This window comes from Aphidius gifuensis, linkage group LG2 (genome assembly GCF_014905175.1).
Source record: "Aphidius gifuensis isolate YNYX2018 linkage group LG2, ASM1490517v1, whole genome shotgun sequence".
NCBI classification, from domain to species: Eukaryota; Metazoa; Arthropoda; class Insecta; order Hymenoptera; family Braconidae; genus Aphidius; species Aphidius gifuensis.
In genome coordinates this window covers 26,910,104-26,935,336 of record NC_057789.1, presented here as the reverse complement: position 1 = coordinate 26,935,336, position 25,233 = coordinate 26,910,104, and the positions used below count along the sequence as shown (strand labels likewise).

At 23.3% G+C, this 25,233-nt stretch overlaps 4 protein-coding genes across 4 annotated transcripts; 2 read left to right on the top strand and 2 right to left on the bottom strand.

The window, feature by feature from the left end:
- The first annotated feature begins 602 nt into the window (after positions 1–602).
- LOC122849944 (retinoblastoma-like protein 1) lies at positions 603–5,329 on the top strand. The gene is made up of 4 exons (XM_044148879.1): positions 603–969; positions 1,570–2,101; positions 2,352–2,648; positions 2,806–5,329. Exons 1-4 carry the CDS (start codon positions 832–834, stop codon positions 4,872–4,874), a joined length of 3,036 nt encoding a protein of 1,011 aa, XP_044004814.1. The 5' UTR covers positions 603–831; the 3' UTR covers positions 4,875–5,329.
- A 635-nt stretch (positions 5,330–5,964) lies between these two features.
- On the top strand, positions 5,965–9,563 carry LOC122849941 (lysophospholipid acyltransferase 5). Its single transcript, XM_044148877.1, has 7 exons — positions 5,965–6,564; positions 6,957–7,064; positions 7,140–7,262; positions 7,375–7,649; positions 7,951–8,184; positions 8,257–8,565; positions 8,630–9,563. The coding sequence occupies exons 1-7, from the start codon at positions 6,468–6,470 to the stop codon at positions 8,903–8,905; spliced, it is 1,422 nt and encodes a 473-aa protein (XP_044004812.1). The 5' UTR covers positions 5,965–6,467; the 3' UTR covers positions 8,906–9,563.
- Positions 9,441–10,951, bottom strand: LOC122849943 (proline-rich proteoglycan 2-like). Its single transcript, XM_044148878.1, has 3 exons — positions 10,688–10,951; positions 9,653–10,117; positions 9,441–9,577 (listed from the first exon to the last, which is right to left on the bottom strand). Exons 1-3 carry the CDS (start codon positions 10,700–10,702, stop codon positions 9,485–9,487), a joined length of 573 nt encoding a protein of 190 aa, XP_044004813.1. The 5' UTR covers positions 10,703–10,951; the 3' UTR covers positions 9,441–9,484.
- A 6,648-nt stretch (positions 10,952–17,599) lies between these two features.
- On the bottom strand, positions 17,600–19,722 carry LOC122849940 (keratin, type I cytoskeletal 10). The gene is made up of 3 exons (XM_044148876.1): positions 19,571–19,722; positions 18,524–19,168; positions 17,600–18,427 (listed from the first exon to the last, which is right to left on the bottom strand). Exons 1-3 carry the CDS (start codon positions 19,583–19,585, stop codon positions 18,206–18,208), a joined length of 882 nt encoding a protein of 293 aa, XP_044004811.1. The 5' UTR covers positions 19,586–19,722; the 3' UTR covers positions 17,600–18,205.
- Positions 19,723–25,233: the final 5,511 nt, after the last annotated feature.

Genomic DNA, 25,233 nt, shown 5'->3' with positions numbered 1-25,233 from the left:
ATTGTATTGTTTAACAACAATAATGGTTTAATTTATTTGTTTTTTTATCAATTTATTTAAATTGTTTACCTTTAATTTAACTGTTCTTTCGTGCAATAAAAATAGCAGCTGATGCCCTCTGTGTAAATAAATAAACAATAAAAAATTAATAATAATAATAACAATGACAATGCGTAAAAAAAATATGAGTAAACAAAAAAAAACCTATTTAGATAATTAAATAGTCAGTACATTCAACAATATGAAAAATCATTAGAATAACAATAGATAATAGATTATTATTGTTGAAAAAAAGATAAAAAAAAATCAAGTGGATGACATATGGTTTAGACTTTAGACGCGTCAACAACACCAACACACACCCACACCAATACACACCTCACGCCCTCAGCCACATGATGCAAATGACAAATTTTCCCTCCAAAAAAAAATAATCAAACAAAATAAAATTATACAATTAAAATAATATATTAATAAGTAATTAATTAATACAAAATTATTGATGTTAAGCTTATTATAAAATATTATAGTTAATATATGAAAAAAAAATAAAAATAAATAAAAATAAATAATTTCCCGCCAAGTTGGCAAAGATGGCGTTATTTTAGTGATTTCCCGCCAAAGCGTCAATAAATACACATACACATTGTGGACATTGTGTATAAAAAAAAAGAATAAAAAAAGCAAAAAAAAAAAAAAAAAAAAGCAAAATAATAATCGTATGGCTCTGCCCAGTTTAATATCTTGTACATTGATAACATTTATAAATTAACATTTGTTATTGTATTTTTTTTGTTGTTTATTATTGTTGATAATAAGGTATAATTAATAATGAGTCAAGGTGATGATGGTGAAGATTCAACGTATAATCGACACTTGGATCTGTGTCAAGAACTTAATATGGATGCTAAAGCAGCATCAAAAGCTTGGAAATCATACTCAACAATTCGTCAAAATTACACCCTAGAGGTAAGACATAAATTTTTTAAAAATATCATTAAAACATTAATTAAAAAATTTATATACTTTTAATTTATTTCAATATTAAATAATTAAAATTTAATTTAAGAAATTAAATTAAAAAATATACTTGCTGGTTTTTCCTTTATTTCTTTTTTCGTTTTTTCAACATGGATATTTTTATTTTTTTTAATATATCTACACTGTTTTATTATTTAAAAAAAAAATTCCTAATTTCCTTTGTTGATAATAATATATACAAATAAAAAAAATTGATAAATTCAAGTTAAATAACAATTTAATATTAAATAATAATTATGGTTAATAAATTTGTTATTTGCTTGATATAAATAAAGAGGGTTTATTGTTTATTAATTTTAATTTTATGGTTAATTATTTATTGTATGTATATATGATTTTTTTTTATTGGTACATACACACACACATATATGAAATAATGTTGCAGTTATACAATGCAATTGCATTATGCATGATGAATATAATATTAATAATAACTTTGTTATAAAATTTTGTATTATTTATTAAATTATAATTGAGATAGCATGATGATTAATTAAAAGAAAAAAAAAATGTTTAATAAAATTTTAGGGTGATCAGATTCATTGGCTTGGATGTGCACTTTATGTTGCATGTCGTGAATCATCAACACCAACTGTTGGAAGACCAGGTTCAAATGTTGAAGGAAATTTAGTATCTTTAACACGTTTATTACATTTATGTAAATTATCATTGATACCATTTTTTACAAAATGTAAGCTATGGTCTGATATGGCTAATATACCACCAGCATTTTGTAGTAAAATGGCTAAACTTGAACGTAATTTTTCTGTTTCAATGGTTATATTTCAAAAATTTCAACCATTATTTGATGATATATTTAAAAGTGTAAATGATGATGATAACAAACCATCAAGATCAAGAAGACATCGTGCTGCTCCATGCACTGTACAAAAAGCATTTGAATTTTGTTGGACATTATTTATTTGTGTTAAAGCTGCATTTCCAGATATATCAGATGATCTTGTTAATTCATATCATCTTTTACTTGTTTGTTGTGATTTTATTTACAACAATGCTTTTTTAGCTAATCGTAAAGATCTTCTTAATCCAAATTTCATTGGTAATTATAAATTATTTTGAATATAATTTTTAATTATTCCATCATGCTATCAAATTTTTTATGCTTTTTTTTTTTTTTTTTATTTTTATTTTTCATTTGTTTTTTTACTTTTTATTCTTCAATTATTTTTTCTACTACTAATAAATAAAAATGAAAAACGAAAATCGAAAAATGAAAAACAAGCAAATAAATAAATTCATATTGATTTTAATGGTTTTTTTTTTTTTTTTGTTTCTTCTCTATCTTGTAGGTTTACCATCAGATTTTCATGATGAAAATTTTACTCCACCAAAGATTGCACCTTGTATATTAGATATTATTTGTGAACGTTATCAAGGAATAATTATTGAAGCTAAAGTTATCAAAGAATATTCATTAAGGGCATTTGTTATTAAATTTTTTGATGATAAAATATTACGTGGTGATCCGACAAATTTATCTGGTTTACTTGAAGCATTATATTTTGATGGTAATAACAGAGCACTCAACAGAACATATGAACAACATGTATTGAGTGTTGGTGATTTTGATGAAAGAATATTTTTAGGTAAGTTTTTTTAATATAACAAAAAATATTAACCCTCATTTCCACCCTTGACAAACATTCACACACCCAAATGTCGATCTATATTTATATATACATACACCCACACATTGCCTTGAAAATAATTGATAATATATTATTTGTATTTAATTAATTTTAGGCCCTAATGCAAGTGAAAATATTGGATCACCCACAAAAATGTTAGATGATTTAGAAGAACAATTTCAATTAAAACGTGAACAAATGCGTGAATTAGCACCACCAACACCATTAACTGGACGTAAATATTTACGTTCAAAAGACAATTCAATAAGTGGTGGTACAACACCAGTTGCAACAGCAACACAGAGTGTTATTCGTTTACATGCACTTGTTGCTGGTCGTTCACCAGCACCAAGTGATATTCTACTTGAAATGTATAAAAATTGTTCAACAAATGTTCAAAGTATACTTGAAAAAAAAATTAAAGAAATTGGTGAATTATTTTGTTCATCATATACACAAGGTAATAGTAATAATGATGATGATGTTGATGATGATGATTCTGATAATAATGAAGGTTCATTAAATATTGATTTTGGTAAAAAAAGATTAATGCTTGGACAAACATTATTTTATAAATTATTAGAAATAATATTGACTGATGAAAAACGTATAAAGCCAGATTATGATATTACAAATTTATTGACAAATGAAATATTTTTACAATGTTTATTTGGCTGTTGTCTTGAGATAGTAATATGGTCATATAAAAATAAAGATCGTACATTTCCATGGATATTAAATGCATTAAAAATTGAACCATATAATTTTTATAAAGTCATTGAAGTTATTGTACGTGCTGAACAATTATCACGTGATGTTGTTAAACATTTAAATGATGTTGAAGAAAAAATACTTGAATCACAAGCATGGCAATCAAATAGTCCACTTTGGCAAGCAATTGAAAATACAAGAGGTGGTGTACCAAGTTGTGAGGAAGTATCATTACCAGGTATGCTTGATGCTATTGATCCAAATACACCTGGACAACCAGTATTACGTCGTATTGCATTAGATCGTGGTACAACACATCATGATTCACAACAAAGTCCATTATCATCAGCATCAGAAAGATTTCAATCACCAGTAACAGCATCTGGTATTGCTAAAAAACGTTTATTTAATGATACATCAAAAATTGGTGGACAAAGTTTATTAAAAGATAAATGTTCACAAAAAATATTAACTGATGGTTCATCAAAATATATATTAACATATCCAGATCAACAACAACATCAACAACAACAACAAATTATTACTAATCGTGATACAATAAAACCAAAAAAAACTGGATCAGTTGCATTATTCTTTCGTAAATTTTATATACTTGGATCAGTTCGTATGCAAAATCTTTGTAGTGCATTATCAGTTAATGATATTGATTTAAAAAAAAAAATATGGACAATATTTGAATTTTCAATTCAAGAACGTACTGATTTAATGAAAGATCGTCATCTTGATCAAATATTAATGTGTGCTGTTTATGTTGTATGTAAATTAGCTAAAATTGAAAGAAATACATTTACTGAAATAATGAGATGTTATAGATTTCAACCACAAGCTGAATCACATATTTATAGATCTGTATTAATAAGTAAAAATTCAAAAAATCATCATGATAATGAGACTGATAATAATACTGATGATACAAGAATGATTATTGATATTAATAATACAAATAATGTACCAACAACACCAACAAATATGGCTGGTACATCACAAACATTTGGTGATGAAATACGTGGTGATCTTATTAAATTTTATAATTCAGTATATGTACCACAAGTTAAAGAATTTGCTATTTATTCACGTGGTTCTAATCCAAATGTAACACTTAGTCCATTACCAAAATGTAAACCATCAATAAATACACCAGTTAGACGTGTTACAAGTAGTCTTATGACAAGAACACTTGATCCAAAAGCTATAACAGCATCACCAGCACCACAATTGAGCTATTGTTTCAGTCGTAGTCCAGCAAAGGATCTTGAAGCAATCAACAGAATGATGATCTCTGTTGATTCTAGAAAAACAATTGGTAAACGTCTTTTATCTGATGACATGGATATTGATTCACCAACTGAAGGTTTATCTCCAATTAAAAAAAATATGACTGCTTCAAATACATCATTTTTCTCACGAAAACTTGAAAATATTATGGGTGAAAGAAGAACCCAAAATCAGTAGATGATCATGATGATTTGAAGAAAAATAAAAAATAAACAAAAACAAGAAAAAAAAAAGATAATTATAATCAGATTTATATTATTTTTTTTTTCTTCTTATTAATATTTCAATTTAAAACTTTTTTTTTTTCCTTTGTTTTAAACAAATACTGTTTTTTTTTTTTGTTTTAAAAATTCAAACTAGGTATATAATTTTATTTTTGATTTAAAAATAAGAAAATTGAAATTCTTTTTTCATTTAGACTGTCAATATAATTTTTTTTTTTTTTCTTTATTATAATTTTATTTTTGTCGTAATAATTAATACAACTAACAATGTTTCGATTTATATACAGTTAATTTAAATAATAATAATTTTTAATTAGAAAAATTTTACTGTAAAATTGAGGTAAAAATAAGAAGGAAGAAAGGTGAAAAATTAATTAATGCGATTCGGGTGATATATAAGATTTCTTTGATAATAAGGAACAATAATTTAATTATAAGAAAAAAAAAAAAAATGAGTTGATCAAGGATTGATCAAAAATAATCAGTGTGTCCAGCCCTTCGTGACAATTTTTAATCTTTATAACTTCTTTAATTTATAGATTTCTATTAAATATAAATTAATTTGTTTTCATTAATACAATTTTTCATTATTGCAAATAAGTTAAAAATCATTTTTCTTTTATTTTAAATTCATTCAAAGCAATCAACTTAAAAGATAAATAAAAAATATAAATAATGAAAAATTGTTTAAAATATCTTGTACTTTTTCATGAAATTTTATTATTTTTTTTTCCCTATGATAAATATGATTGATAATTTAATAATAATTTAGTAAAAATATATGTAAAAAAAAAAGAAAACAATTAACATCAATATATAATAATTTGTAATTATAAGTATGTAAATAAATTATTCTCATTAACAAAATAATAATAAATAAATAAAATGAATTAAATTTAAAATAAAAAAATATTTATTTATTATAAATAAATAGCTATTAGTACCATTAACAACCACATCATCAATTTGTCGCTTTGCAAAGTTGACAATTGTTCAACTTTTTTCATTGTTTAATTTATTATTATTTAATTAACAAAAAATGATAACCCAAATGATGGCTAAATTATAAACATTTCCAAATCCAATAATTATATTATTAAATTTATTATCATTATTAACCAAAATTTAATTTTGAAAAACAAAAAAATCATTCTGCTTTTTGTGCTGTTGAAAAAAATAAATAAAATAGATCATTTAATTTATTTTTAAATATAAATAATAAAAAAAAATTAAAAAAAATAACAACGTTGTATCAAATGACATGCAATTGATGGTGGGGATTGGACAAATGTTCAATCCATAAGATATCAGGTGATGATACCATATTTATAATGACTGTGTCTCTTCAAAGCAGTCCAGTGTCATTCTTACAAATGTCGTTTTATTTTATATCAAAAAACAAATATAAATTAACAGTGACTCATTGACCTTATGTCTTGAATGAATACGTATTTTTTTAACTTGTTATTAAAACAGTGTCATTGACTTATTTTCTAAATTAATTTATAAATAAATATAAATACATATTGACAATAACAACATAACCATGATGATTGAAACACAAACGAGTTATCTTGAAGGAATTGCTAATTATGTTGGTGCTGATGAAGCTAGTTTACGTCTTATAGTATCAATTTTTATTGGTAAGTTTATCATCAATTAAAATTTATATTTATTTATATTAAAAAATGTTAATTGATTATATAATTAATTAAGCACTTATTCTAAATGTTAAAAACCATTTTTTCCTATTTTTTTTTGTTAACCTTGCTTTGATAAATTTTATTTTATTTTTAAGAAAAATTTATATTTTTTTAATTTATAAATAAGTTTTGTCATTGTTTCATGACTCAGCTAATTAATTATATTTTTAAAGAATATAAAAAACAATAAAATTAGCTTATAATTTAAAATTCTATTTTATACAAATTATTTGTTATTGTGATACAAAGTCCCCAATAATAATTATCAGTCATACAATGACTTGATAATGTATTTATTTAAAATAATTAATTTGTGTTATTTTAATATCTAGGTTTTCCACTTGCATTTATTCATCGTAATTGGCTTTATGGAAAATCACAAACTCAACAACATGTATTTTTTATATGCAGTGGTTTTCTCATGGGTTTTTGGAATTTTGGTAAGACAAAAAAAAAAAAGTTACTCACTTTACTAAATTATACAATTTAAAATATAAAACTTGATTATTTTTTAGGATGGGCAATGGGACATTCATTGACTGCTCTTTGTTTAACATATATGGTATTAAAATTTTTTGGAGCAACTGGTTTATCAATAATAGTTACAATGATATTCAACATGAGCTATCTATTGTGGGGTGAGTAATAACAACACGAACAAGCATCTTATCAATTAGATAAGAAAAAAAATATGTATAATCAAGTAGTGTTTGTAAAATAATTTGTTAAATATTTAATAAATATTTTCAGGCTACTGGACAACCAGCACTGAATCCTATGATATAATGTGGACAATGCCACAGTGTGTATTAGTCCTACGATTAATTGGTCTATCAATGAATTATTATGATGGAAAACAAAATCAAACAAAGCTATCAGATTATCAAAAAAAAGTATCATTAAATAATTTACCATCATTATTAGAAATTGCTGCATTTGTTTATTTTCCTGGCTCATTTCTTGTTGGTCCACAATTTAGCATGAGACGATATATTGATTTTACAAATGGTGTATTAATTAACAATGTAAGTTTATAAATATTTTTTTAATTAATTTTACATTTACACAATAGTTTAGTATTTAGTAATAAAAATAAAATAGATAAACTTTCTCAGCATAAATTTAACATTAAATCTTGGGAAAAAAACATAAATATTAATATTATGTTATTTAATTTGTTCAATTGTTGTTTTATAATTGCAACAATAATTATAAATAATATTGCAATATTATTATTTCATCAAAGATTAATATCATTGTTTTAATTTTTTCATGTTTCCGCATTTGTTGTTGATTTTTAATTAATTAAAAATTATTTATTTACAGAATGAAAAACAACAAATTGAATTACCAAATTCACTTAAAACTGCTGTTAAAAGTACACTATTAGGATTTTTATATCTTGGACTATTTCAATTTGGTTCAGCTTGGGTACCAACTGAGTATTTATTAAGTGATAATTATGCAAATAGTAATTTTATTAAAAAGCTATTCTTTCTTGGTTTTTGGGCACGTGTTACATTGTACAAATATATTGCTTGTTGGTTATTCACTGAAGGAGTAAGTATTATTAATTTATTAATTTAATTTAAATTCAATATTATTGATTAATTTAATTTTTCTTTCATTTAGGTTTGTACGACATTTGGACTGTCTTATAATGGCAAAGACAATAATGGCAATGATAAATGGGATGGTTGTCAAAATGTTGATCTTTTAACATTTGAAAATGCAACACAATTTAATCATTATATATTGTCATTTAATATGAACACAAATCATTGGTGTGCTGAATATATTTACAAGAGATTAAAATTTTTAGGATCACGTTTTGCTAGTCAATTTTTTACACTTGCATTTTTAGCAATTTGGCATGGTTTTCATTCGGGTTACTATGTTTGTTTTTTCAATGAATTTATGATTATGTTTTTTGAAAAAGATGTAAGTAATTTAATCAACTATATATTAATTAAATAAAAATAATAATTATGGTTTTTTTTTTTAGATTACTGGGCCATTAAAGAAAAATGAAAATTTACAAAAATTTATCAACACTCCAGTTGGAAAAATAGCAACTTGGTGTATATTAAAAATTTATACATTTGTTTTTATGGGATTTGCATTTCTTCCACTGGCTGTATTGTCATATGAAAAATATTTAGCTATTTATAAAACAGTTTATTTCAATGGCTACATATTTTTCTTGGGTTCTATTATACTTTTGAGATTCATCAAACCGTTGATACAAGGAAATCGCACCCCAAGATCACATGCAGAATAAATCAATTTATGTATTTTATTTTTCAACCGTAAATGAATTTTTTTTTAATGACAAATAATTATTTTTTCAAATCAATTGAATAGCTCATCACTGGGAATTAATATTTCCTAAATTTTTTCTATTTGATTTCAAATCGAAATAATATTTTTTAAAAACACAATGAATTTTTTTTTTATCATGGAACATAATTTAATTGAGAAAAAGGCTTCCGAAGCACGCACATTGACACACGGTAAAAAAAATAAAATTTGTTTTTTAACAATTAAAATTAAATACAAATAAGAAAATTATATTGTCACAAAATAGCATAATAAAATTGTATTTTAATTAATTCATGTAAATTATTTAACACTTAAAAACTCAATCATTTTTTTTTTTTATATAAAAAAATATTTATTTTATCATTATTTCATACATTTGTAATGTGTACTATTTTTTAAAAATTATTTTATAATTTTATTTACTCTTGTTTCGAAATTATATTTTTTGGCTGTTGGCACACACTTTACCGTGATAGGCTTCGATTTTGTCTTCAATTTTATTAATTAAAAAAAAAAGTAATTTTTTTTTTTTCTTTATTTAGTAAGGTCCACCAGAATTGCCATTTTGTGGAGGTCCATAATTATCTTGTGGTGGTGATGGTGGTCCATATTGGCTTCCACCTTGTTCCTTCTAAAAAAAAAAAAAAAAAACAATTAATATAAAAATAATAAAATTAAATAATAATAAATAATTTTATAGACATACTTGTGTCTTGTATTTGATAAAGTAAACTTCTGGTTTTGATGGTTGTGTTGGTGCAACAGTTGGAATTGAAATTTCAGGTGCTTCTTCTGGTTTTTTAACCAAAACATAAATAAGAGTTTTTTCTTCATCTTGTGGTGGTAATGGTGGTAATACAGGTGCTGTTGGTGTTGGTGGTGTTGGTGCTTTTATAAATACAATTTTATAATGTTTTTGTGGTGCTGCTGGTGGTGGAAGATATTTTGGTGGTTTATATTCTGGTGCTTCTGGTGGTGGTACATGTACATAAACATGTTTATGAATAACTGATTGTCTTTGTGGTGGTCCATATGTATCTGATGGACCACTTGGATAACCACCACCTTGACCACCAATTGGTCCAGATGATGGTGGATAATATGAATCAAGTGGTGCTTCTGGTGCTGGTGCAGCCCATGCACTGCATGCTGCTGTTACCACTAATGTCAACTGTAAAAAATAAAAAAAGGTTTTTTTTTTTTTTTTTCGTTAATAAATAATTATTTCTACAGAGAAATAATAATTTTATATAATATTATTTATTTTATTAATGAATATATTTTTTTTCCAAGAAATTGTAATTTTAGTTTATTATGATGAAAAGTTAAACAATGAAATTGAAATATATTTTTTTTTTATTTTAAATTATCCTTTGTTTATCTAGACTTGGTCTCACTTTTCTCAACTAACATTATAATTAAATATATTCTATAGTCTCAATGCACTAATTACTTCCGTTAGAAAGCATATCGCGAAACACTCTTGTATCACAATTTTATTTATTTATTTATTATATTTCTATAATGCAAAAAAATAAATAAAAAATAACATTTAAAAAAATTTCAATTTCAATTTAATCTAACAAACAATTAGATATTTTTCTAAAAAAAAAAAAAATTATTAAATCTTCAATGAAACAATGCAATTTTTCACAGATAATTATTAAAAATTAAATTAAATTTAACAAAGACATTTATTTATAATATTAAAAATATCACAAATTAATTTTTTGTCACTTACAACAAGACCTTGCATGTTGATTGATAAAATATATAAAAATTAAATTTAAAAATCAATTAAAAAATAGTCACTAAGTTATGATTAATTAAAGCTCAAATAAAAAATTAATAAATGAAAAATTTGATGTAAACTTAAAAACACGATTTAAAAAAAAAAAAAATTAAATTTGCAACTTTTTCACTTGGTATATATTTTCATTGTCAGAGGATCACGAGGCTTGTGTGTTCCGATTGTATTTGCTCCGTCACTTTTATACCACCAGGGTCCGAGGAAGGCCCCAATCAATTTATATGTATGTGTCTGAGAATGTATATAGAGTTCAGAGCACCTTTCCTTCAATTTTTTATATATATTTTTATTTTCGAAAAACCATTTTCCCCTGGAGAGGAGACTCTTTGCCTCCTGTAATACACAACATCACGTATATGAAAAATAAAATCACGTGTACTCACGTATATGAACTCGTAATCAACTTAACTTTTATACGTGATTTTTTTTAAATACTTACACATATAAATTAAAAAATAAATAAACTATTTACTTGTGCGTTATATACGATTGGTGCAATATAATAATATAATAGTTCACCTAGAAAATAAAATCTCAAAGTATTTTTAAAATTTAAAGAAATATATTTAACATTTTTTGAAAATAAATTTTTAATTGATAAATTTACTTGTACTATTTATAATTACAATGAACTAAATTTATTTATAAATATTATTTAAACAAATTATCATTTAATTAGGCGAAAAAAAATGTTTAATTCATTAGTCACTTGAGATTTTTCCTCACCATTTTTGGAAAATCATCAAGAGCCAACAAATAATCTTTTTTTGGATCAAACTCATTGCAATTATTGCAAAATTAATACATCTGAATGTGAAAGAGAATGTCCCCAATTTTTTTTTTTTTTAAATACAAGATTGATCTATAAAAAATAAAAAAAAAAATTGCAAGGCTGTCGGAAGATACCTGCTAAGAAAAAAAAAAAAAAAAATACATAAATCTAGTTAAAAAAAAATGAAAAAAAGGCTTCTTCTGCGTTAAAAAAAAAACTAATTAATAAAAAAAGAATTGCTCAAAGACATATGAAGGTAAAAAGAGTATATTTTTTTATATTTTAAAATTGCCAAGTGAAATCTTTTGGCAATTAATGTAACTTGACCGCATAATTTCGAAAGGAAGGCACATTTATTACTAGTGTTTATAAGACCATTGATGTAAAGAAGGAAATATATTAAAATTTAAATCGCATGTATATGTATTTACATGTGAATATATTATTTGCTCACAAATTTTAATTAATGTGGTTCACATATGTGAAGGTATGTTATTACATAAAACTGAAAAAAAAAATAAAAAAAAAATGAATAATTTAATAATTTTTTTTTGATTATTGTTATTTATTTTTTTTTTTTGGTCCAGGTTGAATCATCATCATAATTACCATCATCTAGAAAAAGTTAAGAATATATATATCATATAGTAATGTTGTAAACCATGTCTATATAAACTTGCATCAAAACCAAAGTGAATGTTGAGAATATACATAAGCTTCCGAGTTGGCTAATTTCTAAAAAAAAAAAATAATAAAATATAAAAAAAAAAAAAAAAACAATATAAATAAATAACATTAAAAACACATTTATTAAAAAAAAAATTGTGTTAATATTATTGAGGATTAATTGTTATTTAATAATTATTAATAAAATAAAATATTTTTCAAGTGAAATGAGCGATAAATCATTGACTTTGATAACGAACAACTGTGTTGTTTTTATCTTGAAGAATTTATTTGAATGAGAAAAGGGAAGTTGAATATAAAACGTGATTAAAAAAGACATGTAAATTGATAGTGAGGCGTGTCACCTGGATCTGTAATGTATATCTTGATATACTTGAAGAGATGATTACCATGGTTTTATTTTTATTTCATTCAAAAATATATTAGCAATTTCCTGGAAGTTGTATGGAAGTTTAGCTATTTTTTTTTTATCTCAATCTTTATCTATTTATATTTTTTCTATTATCAAAACACAGGATTCAATAATTCAATTTTTAAAAAAGACATTTGACTGACAGAAAATATCTTGGACATGTGGATATTTATTACCAAGGCTTCATGGACAACAGCTCAACGAAAAATTTGATAAAATAGAGATTTATATATATATGAAAAATAGAGATTTTCAGTCATTGATATAAACGTTTAATAAATTAATTAGCTTCTTTTGTCATTTTCACCATTGTCATTTGTATAATTATATATTTAAAAAAATAAATAATGATATTTAAATAAGACAATTTTTTTCACATCATAAATTGATAATTAAAATAATAATAAAATTTTGTAATATATGCTGATTATAAAAATAGAATTATTTTTTATATTTGCATATTTAATTTTAGTCTATTAAATAATATTGCAGTTATTAAGTCAGTTATAAAAAAAGTGTGTTAATATTATTATAACGCAATAAATAAAAAATAATTTATATTCAATGCTTGTTTTATTTTAATATATAAATTAATTTCAATTGTTATTGTTTTAATAAATGAAATTGAAAATTATGTAAAATATTTGATAAATACGTGAATTGATTTTTAAAATTATTATTTAATTAATTAGATCAATTAGAAAAATTATATTTCGATTTTTTTGCTAGAAAAATTTTTATTTTCTTTGATAATATTCTTTGACAATAAATTAAATAAAAAATTAATATGTTAATAATAATGATAAATAAACAATAAAATAAAAAAGTCAAAGAAAATAAAATTGCTACGGTTTTACTAATTGGTATTCTTGAAGGAGTCTTCCGCGCGCGTTTGTTGGCAAATCGACTTTTGTTACTTTCACTTGCAGATATATATACCACAACTTCCGGGACACACGTGAATACAATTCATCACATCTTGTAGTGATCGCATCCCATCAAGGTGAAAACAAATCATTGTTTTTATATATATATACTTTTATAAAAGTAACAAAGAAAAAACGAGTTTAAAAAAAGCAAATTATTTTCACCAATTTCGATTAAAAAAATATCGTGATTATTGAGAAGCAATTTTATATTTTTATATATATATCATCTTTAGGTTTTTTTTTTTTTTTACTTTTGAGTTTAAACATGAGGCTTTCTCTCAATTAATTTATATCCAACAATGATGGAATATAAATTCGATCGAAATTTCAAAGAAAACGTAACAAATAATTTATATGAATAAAAAAAAATAATTGAGTTTTAATAATTTCAATGGCATCATCGTTACCATTATCACCATCACCATCACCATCATCATCATCCCCATCATCATCATTATCATCATCAACCACTTAAATTCGATCACATGAATTCGCAACATCAAGTGAAAGTCGATCATAAAAAGTTCATTTTGCACAAGAAAAAAAAAAAAAAAAAAAAAAACAACTGGAAGATGAAAAGTAAATAAAAAGTATGTAGAGAGGATAGAGATGATGATGATGATGATGATTTAGTGATAGTATCGTCTTTTTTTATTAGCTTTAATGCGGAAGAAATTTCACGCACTTTTTAGTATAATTTGTTGTCGAGTTTCAAACTCCAATTATGGAATGTACATTCCACGTATTTTCAACATTTTTTAAAAAAAAACTATTACGATCATCATTTTTAATTATTTAAATCCTTGTATGGTTTTTTAATTACGCAGTGTCATCAAAATAATCAAGCAGTTCAATGAAATAACTTTGAAAAAATTTTAAATCATTAAAAACGATTTGTTTTCGTTATACAAATTGCTCATGGAAATATAGTTTTATTTTATCTGAAAAAATTTATAAGAATTATTTTAATTTAATAAATTTTGTATAGAAAAAAAGTTAGATATTAATTAAAATTTATCATGTGAATAAATAAAAAAAAAAATAAACCGAAAAAGTCTATTTTTAAATGTAGAATTGAATTTTTAATTTAAATTTTTTTCAAGGCATAAAGAAACATCAAAAAATTAAAAATACATTTCTTTGTTTAACAAATAAATTTGTTTGATTTTTTTTTTCTGCATTGGGTCATGTAAAATGTCAGTTTATTTAAATAATAAATTTCTATAAATAAAAATAAAAAATTGACAATACCTAGCTAAAAATAAATAATAATTCAATAACAAAAATAAAAGAAAATAAAAAATTTATAAATATTATTTCTTACGATTATCATCATTATAAAAATTTCATTTTAAAAATAAATCCATTGCCAAGTCAATTTTCATCGTGATTTTATCGAAGCCAAACGTAAACATTGTAATCCACTGTTGTAATTAGAAATCAGCGTTATCAAAGTTGGAACAAGCATGTATTAAAAAAAAAAAAAAAATATCAAAACCAATCAGGATAATCCTGTTATCCCTAGCATCATCATGAATTAAAAAAATAATAAAAATAAAGTTGATGCCAAGACAAGATCAATGAGAATTTACAAAACAAGGTCAAAATCTTGAACCGAATATATATCATTATATCAACGTGGCTGTATTATTTTTGATGATCGATATTTTATTACAATTTAAAAATCATCGAACAATAGAATTGATAAGACTTTGATAAAATAACTATCACTATGATTATGTTAATGATTGTGCTGAGATAAATAAAATAACGTGTTGAAAAAATTCTACAAAGAAAATAAAAAGTCATCGTTTGATATTATATTTTTTTTTTTGATAATCTAAATCACTTAAATATCAATCAATCAATATTAAACTGACAGTAAAATTCAATGGAATTTTATTTATTTATTATTTTTATTTTTTATGTAGAAAATGTGAAGGACTTTGTGGTTTTTTTGAGTGAAAGTTTTATGAGAGATGATTAAAATAAAACAGATTTATGTTTAGCTTACCACTTGCTGGATTATATTCATCATATTGTATCGATCACTGATTGTCTTTTCCAACAGAGGTCTCTTGAAGATTATTTGAAAAAAAAAAAATCAAATAAATTTATTGATAACATTAGCCTGATATTTTTAAAGAAAAATTTTAGCAATTTTTATCAAAAACAAAATAAAAACAATTAAAATCCACCCCCTACCCCTTTTTGACCATTTCAAAAATTCCCATTTTTTTTCCTAAACTAGCTATGATCCTAGAAAATTTAATAAAAAAAAAATTACGAGGATGGCTCAAGCCCATCATAGTAAAAAAAAATAAAAATAGTTTAAATCCACCCCCTACCCCCCTTTGACCATTTCAAAAATTCCCATTTTTTTTTCTTAATTAGCTTGCACCCTAAACAATTTAACAAAAAAAAAATTACGAGGATGGCTCAACTCCATCATAGGCAAAAAAATTATTTCGCCAACAAGCCTTGAATTTGTTCTCTTTAAATACGATGTAACTTCCAGAGGGTTGTTTTTTCATATTTGTGACTTCTTTGGGGTATATTAATACTTAATTAATAATTTCTAATAAATTTTATTAAATTTCATATCATTTTTAATTATTTATTCATGTTGAGACCTTGGAACCCGAATCATCCCTGGATCAGGAGATTCGAGTCACTAGCTTAGACGCAAATTTCAGCGCCATTTTATTCGGGAATTATATTATAAATTATTCAAAAAATTTTATTTTCGAATCAGTAAATCTGACAAGCAGGAAATAACGTAAAGAAAGTATCTAAAAAAACATCATTGCAACTTAAATTCGAAAGCAGATGACAAGTTTTAAATAAAAAAAAAAAAAGAAGAGAAATACACATGTTGCTATAAAGAATGAGTAATTGTATACGTGCAATGTACATGTACATCAAATAGAAGAAAAAAACCGTGCGTAATAAAGAAAAGTAGAAAAAATAAACAGCAAAAAACAACAACAACAACAACAAAACAAGTAAATAAAAAATTAAAAATATAAAAGGAATTTTGTGAGAAAAACTTGAGTGTTTCATTGACAGTCAAGTCAGGAATTTAATCGGATTTAGTAATCATCATGTTGATGCAATATCTATACCAACAAGGAAAACTAGTTGAAGCATCATTTTGGATAGATTGTTTTACTTATTTGTTAATGTCATTTTTTATTTTATTTTTTTTTCATGAAATAAAATAAATTCATGATTAGAATAACAATTTTTTTCAATGTTAAAAAAAATAAATAACATATTGACTTTTTATTGAGGTTTATTTTGACACGTTATTATCTAGATTTATATTTTTATTTTTTCATTAATAGTGATTGTAAATGCTGAAGCTTGTGCGGGTGAAAGTCAAGAAATTCATGGATCAGCAGGTCACGACACCTGCCTCGTCTTCGTATACTGTCTTTAGCTTTTAAGAAAAAAAATAAAAAATCGAAACTTTGGAGAAAGTTGTGTGTTGCTCTGAAGATGTGTTTTTTTTTTTTCTTTTTTTATTATATTTATTAATAATTTTTTTTTTTTATATTCAATTTACTTTTTAATCTTTCTCTTTATCCTTCTATTTTTTTTTTTTTTTATATTTTATCGGTTGGATTTGTGAGATTAATGATTGTGAGATATGCTCAACCATCCGGAACTTGAAATCCAAGATGTTGGTATTCACAAAGGTATTTTATTTTTATTTGATAATTTATATATTAAATTGATCCTTGAAATAAAGCATCAATATATTTTAAAATACTAGAGGATTATCAAAGTGGGATTTGTTTAATAAATGAAACTATTAAATACAAATTATTCAAAACTAATTTGTTTTTTATTTTATTTATGTAACAATGTTACATGAAAAAAAAAAAAAAAAAAACACATTTATTTCGCCACCGTTTTTTTTTTCTTGCAAAAATATGTATAAAAAAATTGTTTTTTTTTTTTTGTTGGTTTTTTGTTAATTTTACATTTTTTTTTTTTAGTTTTTTTTTATCGCATCATAGTCGTGTTTATTATACTTCAATTTTGTCGGTATAAAAATATAAAAAAATATCATCTGTGAAGTATATTACAGTCGTATGTGTGTATTAACAATTATATATATATTTAAAAAAAAAAAAAAAAGAAACAATTAAATGAGGAGGTAAAATCATTCTTAAGGAAGATTTTTGGTGTTCTTTTTTTTTTCTTTTCTTTCATTGGTCAATTGAGATTGAAAGAAGTTAAAATTAGAGAAAGACAATTTGAGAGAGAAAAAGAGAGGTAACACAAGGTTGATCGTTGTTTAAGCGGGCACTCGTATGATCAATCAAGTATTATATAAATTCTCAATAATCTTTCAAAGACATTATGACAACAAGTGTCAAAATATCATCAATGGCGTTAATAATTAAACAAATTAATTTGTTTAATTACGAGAATTATGGAGGAGTTGTAGAGATGATGATGATGATGATGATTTAACAATAATAATCCTGATTATTGTTAATCATTGCTTGCTTACTTCGGTTGATTATTAATATTATTAATTTTTTTCTTGATTTTCTGTTTTTTTTTCTTTCGTTTTTTTTTGTTATTTGTTTTGTCATCTTTTTGGAAGGTTGTCATAATGTTGATATATTAATTGACTAGTATGGACCAGATGCACCTGGTGGTCCGTAGTTTGAACTTGGTCCAGATGGTCCACTTGATCCAACATCACTACCACCACCAATTGATCCAATTGAACCAATTGAACTACTGAGAGATGAACCACTTGATGAACTTGATGAACTTGATGAACCACCACCAATTGAGCCACCACCAATTGATCCACCACCAATTGAGCCAATTGAACCACCTTGTTCTTTCTGTTTTTTTTTTTTAAATAATAAAACAAATATTTAGTTATGTTTATCATGTAAAATATTGATAATTTAATTAAATATAAAATAATTAAGGCTTACTTGTGTCTTGTATTTGATAAAGTAAACTTCTGGTTTTGATGGTTGTGTTGGTGCAGCAGTTGGAATTGTAAATTCAGGTGCTTCTTCTGGTTTTTTAACCAAAACATAAATAAGAGTTTTTTCAGAATCACCAGCTGGTAATTGTGGAATTGCTGGTGCTGTTGGAGTTGGTGGAGTTGGTGCTTTAATGAAAATAATTTTATAATGTTTTTGTGGTGCAGCTAATTGTTGTTGTTGTCTTGCTGGACGTTCTTCAACTGGTTCTGGTGGTGGTACATGTACATAAATATGTTTTTGAATAAGACCACCAGCATTACCACCGAATGATTGTCCACTGAATGATTGTCCACTGCTGCTACCACCGAAGGATTGTCCTCCAAAACCACCAGATGATCCACCTCCACTTAATCCACTACCAAATGATGATGAACCACTGCTACCAGCAAATGATGAACCACCACTGCTTCCAACAAATGATGAACCACCACCATGTCCACCTCCAAATCCTCCAAATCCTCCTGATCCACTTTGTCCACCTTGTCCAAATGATACACCACCAAATCCACCTGAATTACCACCACCTGGTTGTTGATAAGAGTAACCAGCTTCTGGTCTTGCCATCGCCACAGTGGCGAGTGCCACAATCTATTTTTTTTCATAAAAAAAACAAATTAACACAAATTAATAAAATTTATTTTTTAAATTTAATTTATGAAGAAATATATAATTTTTTTTTTAAAGTTCAAGGAAGTTTTTATTATTATATACATGCTTGAAAATAAATATTAAAAAACAAGTTCAATAAAAAAATAAATAATTAAATTCCAATGTGCCAGACGGTGAAAGTGAGGAGGATGATCAAGATGATGATATTCAAAAGAAAGAGAAAATACAAAAAAAATAAAAAAAAAAATAATAATATATTATTAATGATTTTACATGTTATTAAAAAACATAAATAAATAAATAAATAAATAAATAGAAAGAATAATTAGTTAATGCGGAAGAGATGAAAAATAAAATTGCACTGTATTTTATTAAACTCACCATGAATACTCTCATGGTTGATTATGTATTAATAACAGAAAAAGCCACTTGTAATATTTCCTTTATTTTGTCTCTTGTATATTGTCAAGAGATGGGCTGCTGTTGCTTCTTGATTTTGAGAACTGATGCTTGTTGGTTGTTGGGTGAGCGGCTTTTATACAAAAACCAACAAGCATGAGAGACTTGTCTCTGGATAAAATTCCCCTCCACAAGATTTTAAATAAAAATTTAAAAAAGTAAAAAAAAAAAAGGGTACCAAAAGATGGAGAGATGGTGAATATTATCCACTGACTGGAACCATCTATTATTATTTATCCAATCTATTATTATTTAGAAAAATACATGTACTTTTTGAAAAATTAAAAAACACAAGTAAACAGATTATTACTTGGCTGTATAAAATTATTTTTTATAAATAATAAAATTACAAATGAAATGTGACATATTTTATTCATGCAAAAAAAAAACATTTCACTTAAAAATCTTTTAGCAAAATGAAGATTAATTCTACAACAAATTGACGTTTTAAATATTTAAAATAAAAAACATATTTAAATTAATTCATTTAATTATTTATTTTGCAATATTATAAGATAAAATTCTTCTTTTTTTTTTACTTATTTATTTATATATTTATTGATTCAACAAATATTTGATTTAGCTACCTAATTTTTTGAGTATATATTTGTTTAGGTCCCATGACTAAATTGAAAAAAAAAAATAGTTTATTATGTTCATTAGGTCAACCAACAAATACATCATCTAGTTAACTAAATCACAAGCAAAATAATTATATTTTTTATATAATACTTAATATTGACATTAAATTTATAAAAAAAGAAAAAAAAAAATACATAGATCAAACATTTCATAATGATTTGTTTTAAATTTTCAAATAAAGTTCTAGTTTTCTAATTAATTAATTTATTAATATTTACAATCGAGGGCAAAGCGAAATAACATATAAAAAAAAAAAATAAATAATTTATTTGAATGATGAAAGTGAAGTATTGAATCAAGTGAAAAAGCCAAGATCAAGTGCTCTTATTACGTCAATAAAATAAAGTCATATACAAGTGTTTAAACCTTTGAACTAATTTATCGATCATGATCAAGATGTTACACTCAAAATAGAATCATCAATAACAAAATTTATCAAAATTAAATTAAAGAAAATTACATGATTCAACACCATCAATGAATTTAAATTATATACATTCATTTTCTCTCATACAGATCAATCATTCAACCAACAAATCTCATCATCATTATCACCTTTTTTTTTTTGTATTTACATAATACAAAAATTATAATTATATAATTTAAATAGTTCCTCATTTTTCTGATTAACTAAAATAACAATGTCATTATTTTATTAATTGATTTTTTTTTTTAATTTTCTCATTGCTTAATAATCATATTAACTGTTAGCAAAAATTACTATTCAACACATGCTACATAAGTAATTTATTTCTACACACATTTGGTAATTAGTCAACCGCAATTAAGAGAAATAAAAATTAAATTTTTTAAATATACAAAGTAAATTGAAAAATAAAATTTTATAATTATTATAATTAATAATGACCTCCATTATATATATTTTTTGTTTTTAAATAATTATGAAAGACTATAATTCTAGAATAATAATACAAAATTAATTTTAATAAATATGTATTAATGATGATTATATTCAAATTTATCATGTTATATATATTTTTTTTTTTAATAAAATCATTTCATTTTTTTGGTGATATGTATCGTCTCTCCCTTCTAAAGTACTCGAGCTTAAAGAAAGGAAAAAAAATTATGTTTTTATATGAAAAAAAAAATATAAAACTGTATGGTCAAGTGAAGGGGGAATTATACGAGGGACATAGAAAGGAAACCCAAATCCATTTGACCCGAATATTTTCGAGTTTGGTGATCTCACTCTGTTTCTTTTTATTTAATATTTTATCGACACTTTATCTCATTTTATTATTTGAATATTTTTCTTAATAAAATTCGAATTTTCTCGATGTGTGGATGTTACTCAATTTTTATTTTAATATATATTGTCACGAGGAAAAGAGAGTATACACTTTTGCAGTGAGAGGACTTAGCTATGTTTTTTTTTTTTTTATAATTTTGATTTGTAATTTTATGATTATTTTTTTGAGGAATGATTTTATGACTTTATTGCTTGCCATTTTGTATAATGCATATCGTGACAGTGCGATCGGTAAATAATTCATGATGAAAGTAAAGACTCACTGGATAAATTTATATAAAAAAAAAAAAAAGCCAATCACAGAAAGATATAACGTATTTATATATGTTTTTTTTTAAACAAGGATTTTACAGGATATAGTGAGAATGAATTTATTGATCGTCATGGTATTTGCCTTTCTGCCCTGCAGCATTTAATTCGTTTAATGGTTTTTTTTTTTTTTTTTGATATTGTGTTTTTTAATAACAATATTGTATATATTTTTTATGAATTAACAAGATAACAAGTTGCCTTGTGGTTATTTTTTCTGAATTATAATTTTAAATAGATTAAAGTTCACTAAAAACAGCCGAGTTTAATATAAATAATCTCGTAAATTTTGAATCAGATGATTTTTAAATTTAAACATAACACGTATAATTATTATTTAATAGAGTCAATAAAAAAAAGTTTCATCAAAATAATGTTACACTTTTTAATATCCCTTTAAACTCCCTTAATAAGTAAAAAATAAAAATAATAAAAAAGTAAAAAGATAAGATCATCTTTCGTGCCAATTCTTGTACTGCAGATAAAAATAAAAATAATAATTTAAAGAAAGGGAAATTTATTTACATAAAAATTACATGTCGATTATTTTTTAAAAATAATTAATTACCCTATTAAAATATCTATATATAAAAATATATTTTTAAATTTAAATTTATGAAAAATTCTACAAAGATAATATTAAATTAAAATATGAAAATTAAACAATAAATAATCATTCAATGTGATATAATTTTTCGAAAAGAAAAAAAAAAAAAAAAAAACAAATTAAATATTATAAACAATTTGTTCATTATTTTATTATATAAAAAATAATTAAATATTCAAGATAAATATATTTTTTCTTTTTGAAGAATTGAATCACTTTATTATAAAATAAATTATTCCATTAATTTAAATCATTTGAAATTATCGATTTCTTTGAATAATTAGTAATTGGTTCGAGGACATTTTTTTTTTTTTTAATTTCTTTTCAATCCATTAACTCAAAAATATATATCAATAAAAATAAATCAAACTTGTCGGCTATTTGACTTTCGTTTACTTTACATATAAACAAACACACACAAGTTTTTATATATATATAACAACATGTAATTCATGAACTTGAATCAAATGCGAGCAAGTATATCAACTATATATTCAATGATATAATTGCATCATAATAATTTCCACATCTACAACAAATTTAATTGACTCACGAGTTATTTGAAGTTCAAGTATGCCAAATACGTATATACTACACTAAACATCCACAATCAACATACTTTCATTTAATAATTTCATCCAACTTTATACTAGATTATAAAATAATCGCTAACATTATCATTTAATTTCTCTATTTTAAAATAATTTAACCAATACATGTCGCTTATTATAATTGTACACAAATCATCATTAAATAGTGTTATAAATTTTTCATTTTTTAAACAGAAAAAAAAGCTTTATAAATCATAAATTAATTCTTTTTGAAAATAAAAATATATTAAATTTTCAAAATTTTGTAATTATTTGTAAATATATTTTTAGAATTTAAAAAAAAAAAAAATTTATCAATAATAAAAATTATTATTTTTTAAATTATATAAATAACGTCGTTTTTTTTTTTTTTTCGATGTCAATGTTAAACGTATTATTTTGTAATGTATAAACGACTATCGAGTTAACTCTATGATATTATGAACGTGAGGAAATTATTATTTTTTTTTTTAATATTATAACACGTGATGATAAATATTATAAATTTTTTTTCTTCATATATCTGACGACCTCAAGGGCCAAAATTCAATGTCTCACTAAAATTAATATATAATCACGTAATGTTCATTATCTCAAGGACGCAAGTAAAAATATATAAAATAACAAAAAAAAAAATTCAATGCATTAAATCATTCTCTCTCATCATTTTTTTTTTTTTTTTTTTTGTTGAAAAGTTGAAATGTAACCTTGTCAAAAATTTATACACTGACTCATGTAAGGAAGTGAGTGATGACACAATTTACTTGTAAGGTAAAATTATTATTTTTAAATTGTAATTTTTAATAAATTATTCAATCTGTAAATTTAAAAATAAAAAATAAACAATTTAAATTTAAAATAAACCCAAAAATCTCAATATAATTTGTTATTTTTTATCTTAATTAAAAAGAATATTTTTTAAAATTAAATAATCAATTTTTAATAGTTAATTTAAAAGAAAAAAAAAAATAATAAAACAATTCAAAATTTGCATAATAAAGAAGTAAAATTAAATATTGAAATTTTTTTTTTAATTTTAAATTTTAATTTAAAATAATCTTTAAAGTAATTTATGATGAAAATTATATGCAAAAGTTGGTTGTCTATTTGTATGATTGAAAAACCAAAGAATGAGGAAATTTAAATAAATAGAAAAAAATATATTTTTGTTAAAAGATAATCTGAAATGGGTATCGTGTTGTTTGAGTTGAAGAATGTTGAACTGACTGCATAAATGAAATAAATATTTGCAAAAAAATTACTCTTGTCCAACAATTGGAGGATGATGTGAGCATTCACTTGTCCCATTCACTTTATATATATAAATTTAATATATAAACATGGATATATCGTTTGTGTCTCACAAAGAAAGTTAAGAATTTTCACCTCATGGAGAAAGCTTATTACGCGTGAGACCCCTTACGACATACACTTTACGATAATATATATTTGTCTTTGACAAAAAATAATTAATTATTTTCTATCAGAATTTTTTAATCAATATAAATTTTATCATAATACATTATTTAATTAATTAATTATAACTTTGCAAAAATATTTCAACAATAACTTTTTAAATTTAATTTTTCAAAGTCATTTTAAATCATTATCACATATATTGTTTACATTTTACTTTCTTATTTTTAAATATACTTTTTTAAAAATAAAAAATGACAGTTAATTTATTTTTTTTTTAAATATATTTTTTTTGATAATTTAAATATTGGATTTATTAAGAAAAAAAAAATATTAACATAATTTTTTGGAGATAAGGTCATCTTGCCCTTTTGAATCATCATTTGATCACTAAATAAATAAATAAATAAAATTAAAATTAAGTGCGATTAAGTGTGTCATAAATGTTCTCCATAATAGGACATAGAAAATAAAAATAAATTATATAAATTGACAAAAAATTGACAAGTGTTTTTTTTATTTTCGAAAAGGTATATTTAATTATTATTGGAAAAATAATTGGCTATTTAAATCACCTAATAAATCATCGAAATATATAATTTTTAAAATATAAAAAATAATTGGAACTAAAAAGTAGCTGTGTTGGAGAAGATTTTTAATTAATTTTTGAGTTTTTATTTTTTGTTTGTAATGTAAGTGTTGAAGGCGAGACATAATATGACTTTACCTTTCATTTTGCAGGTAGTTA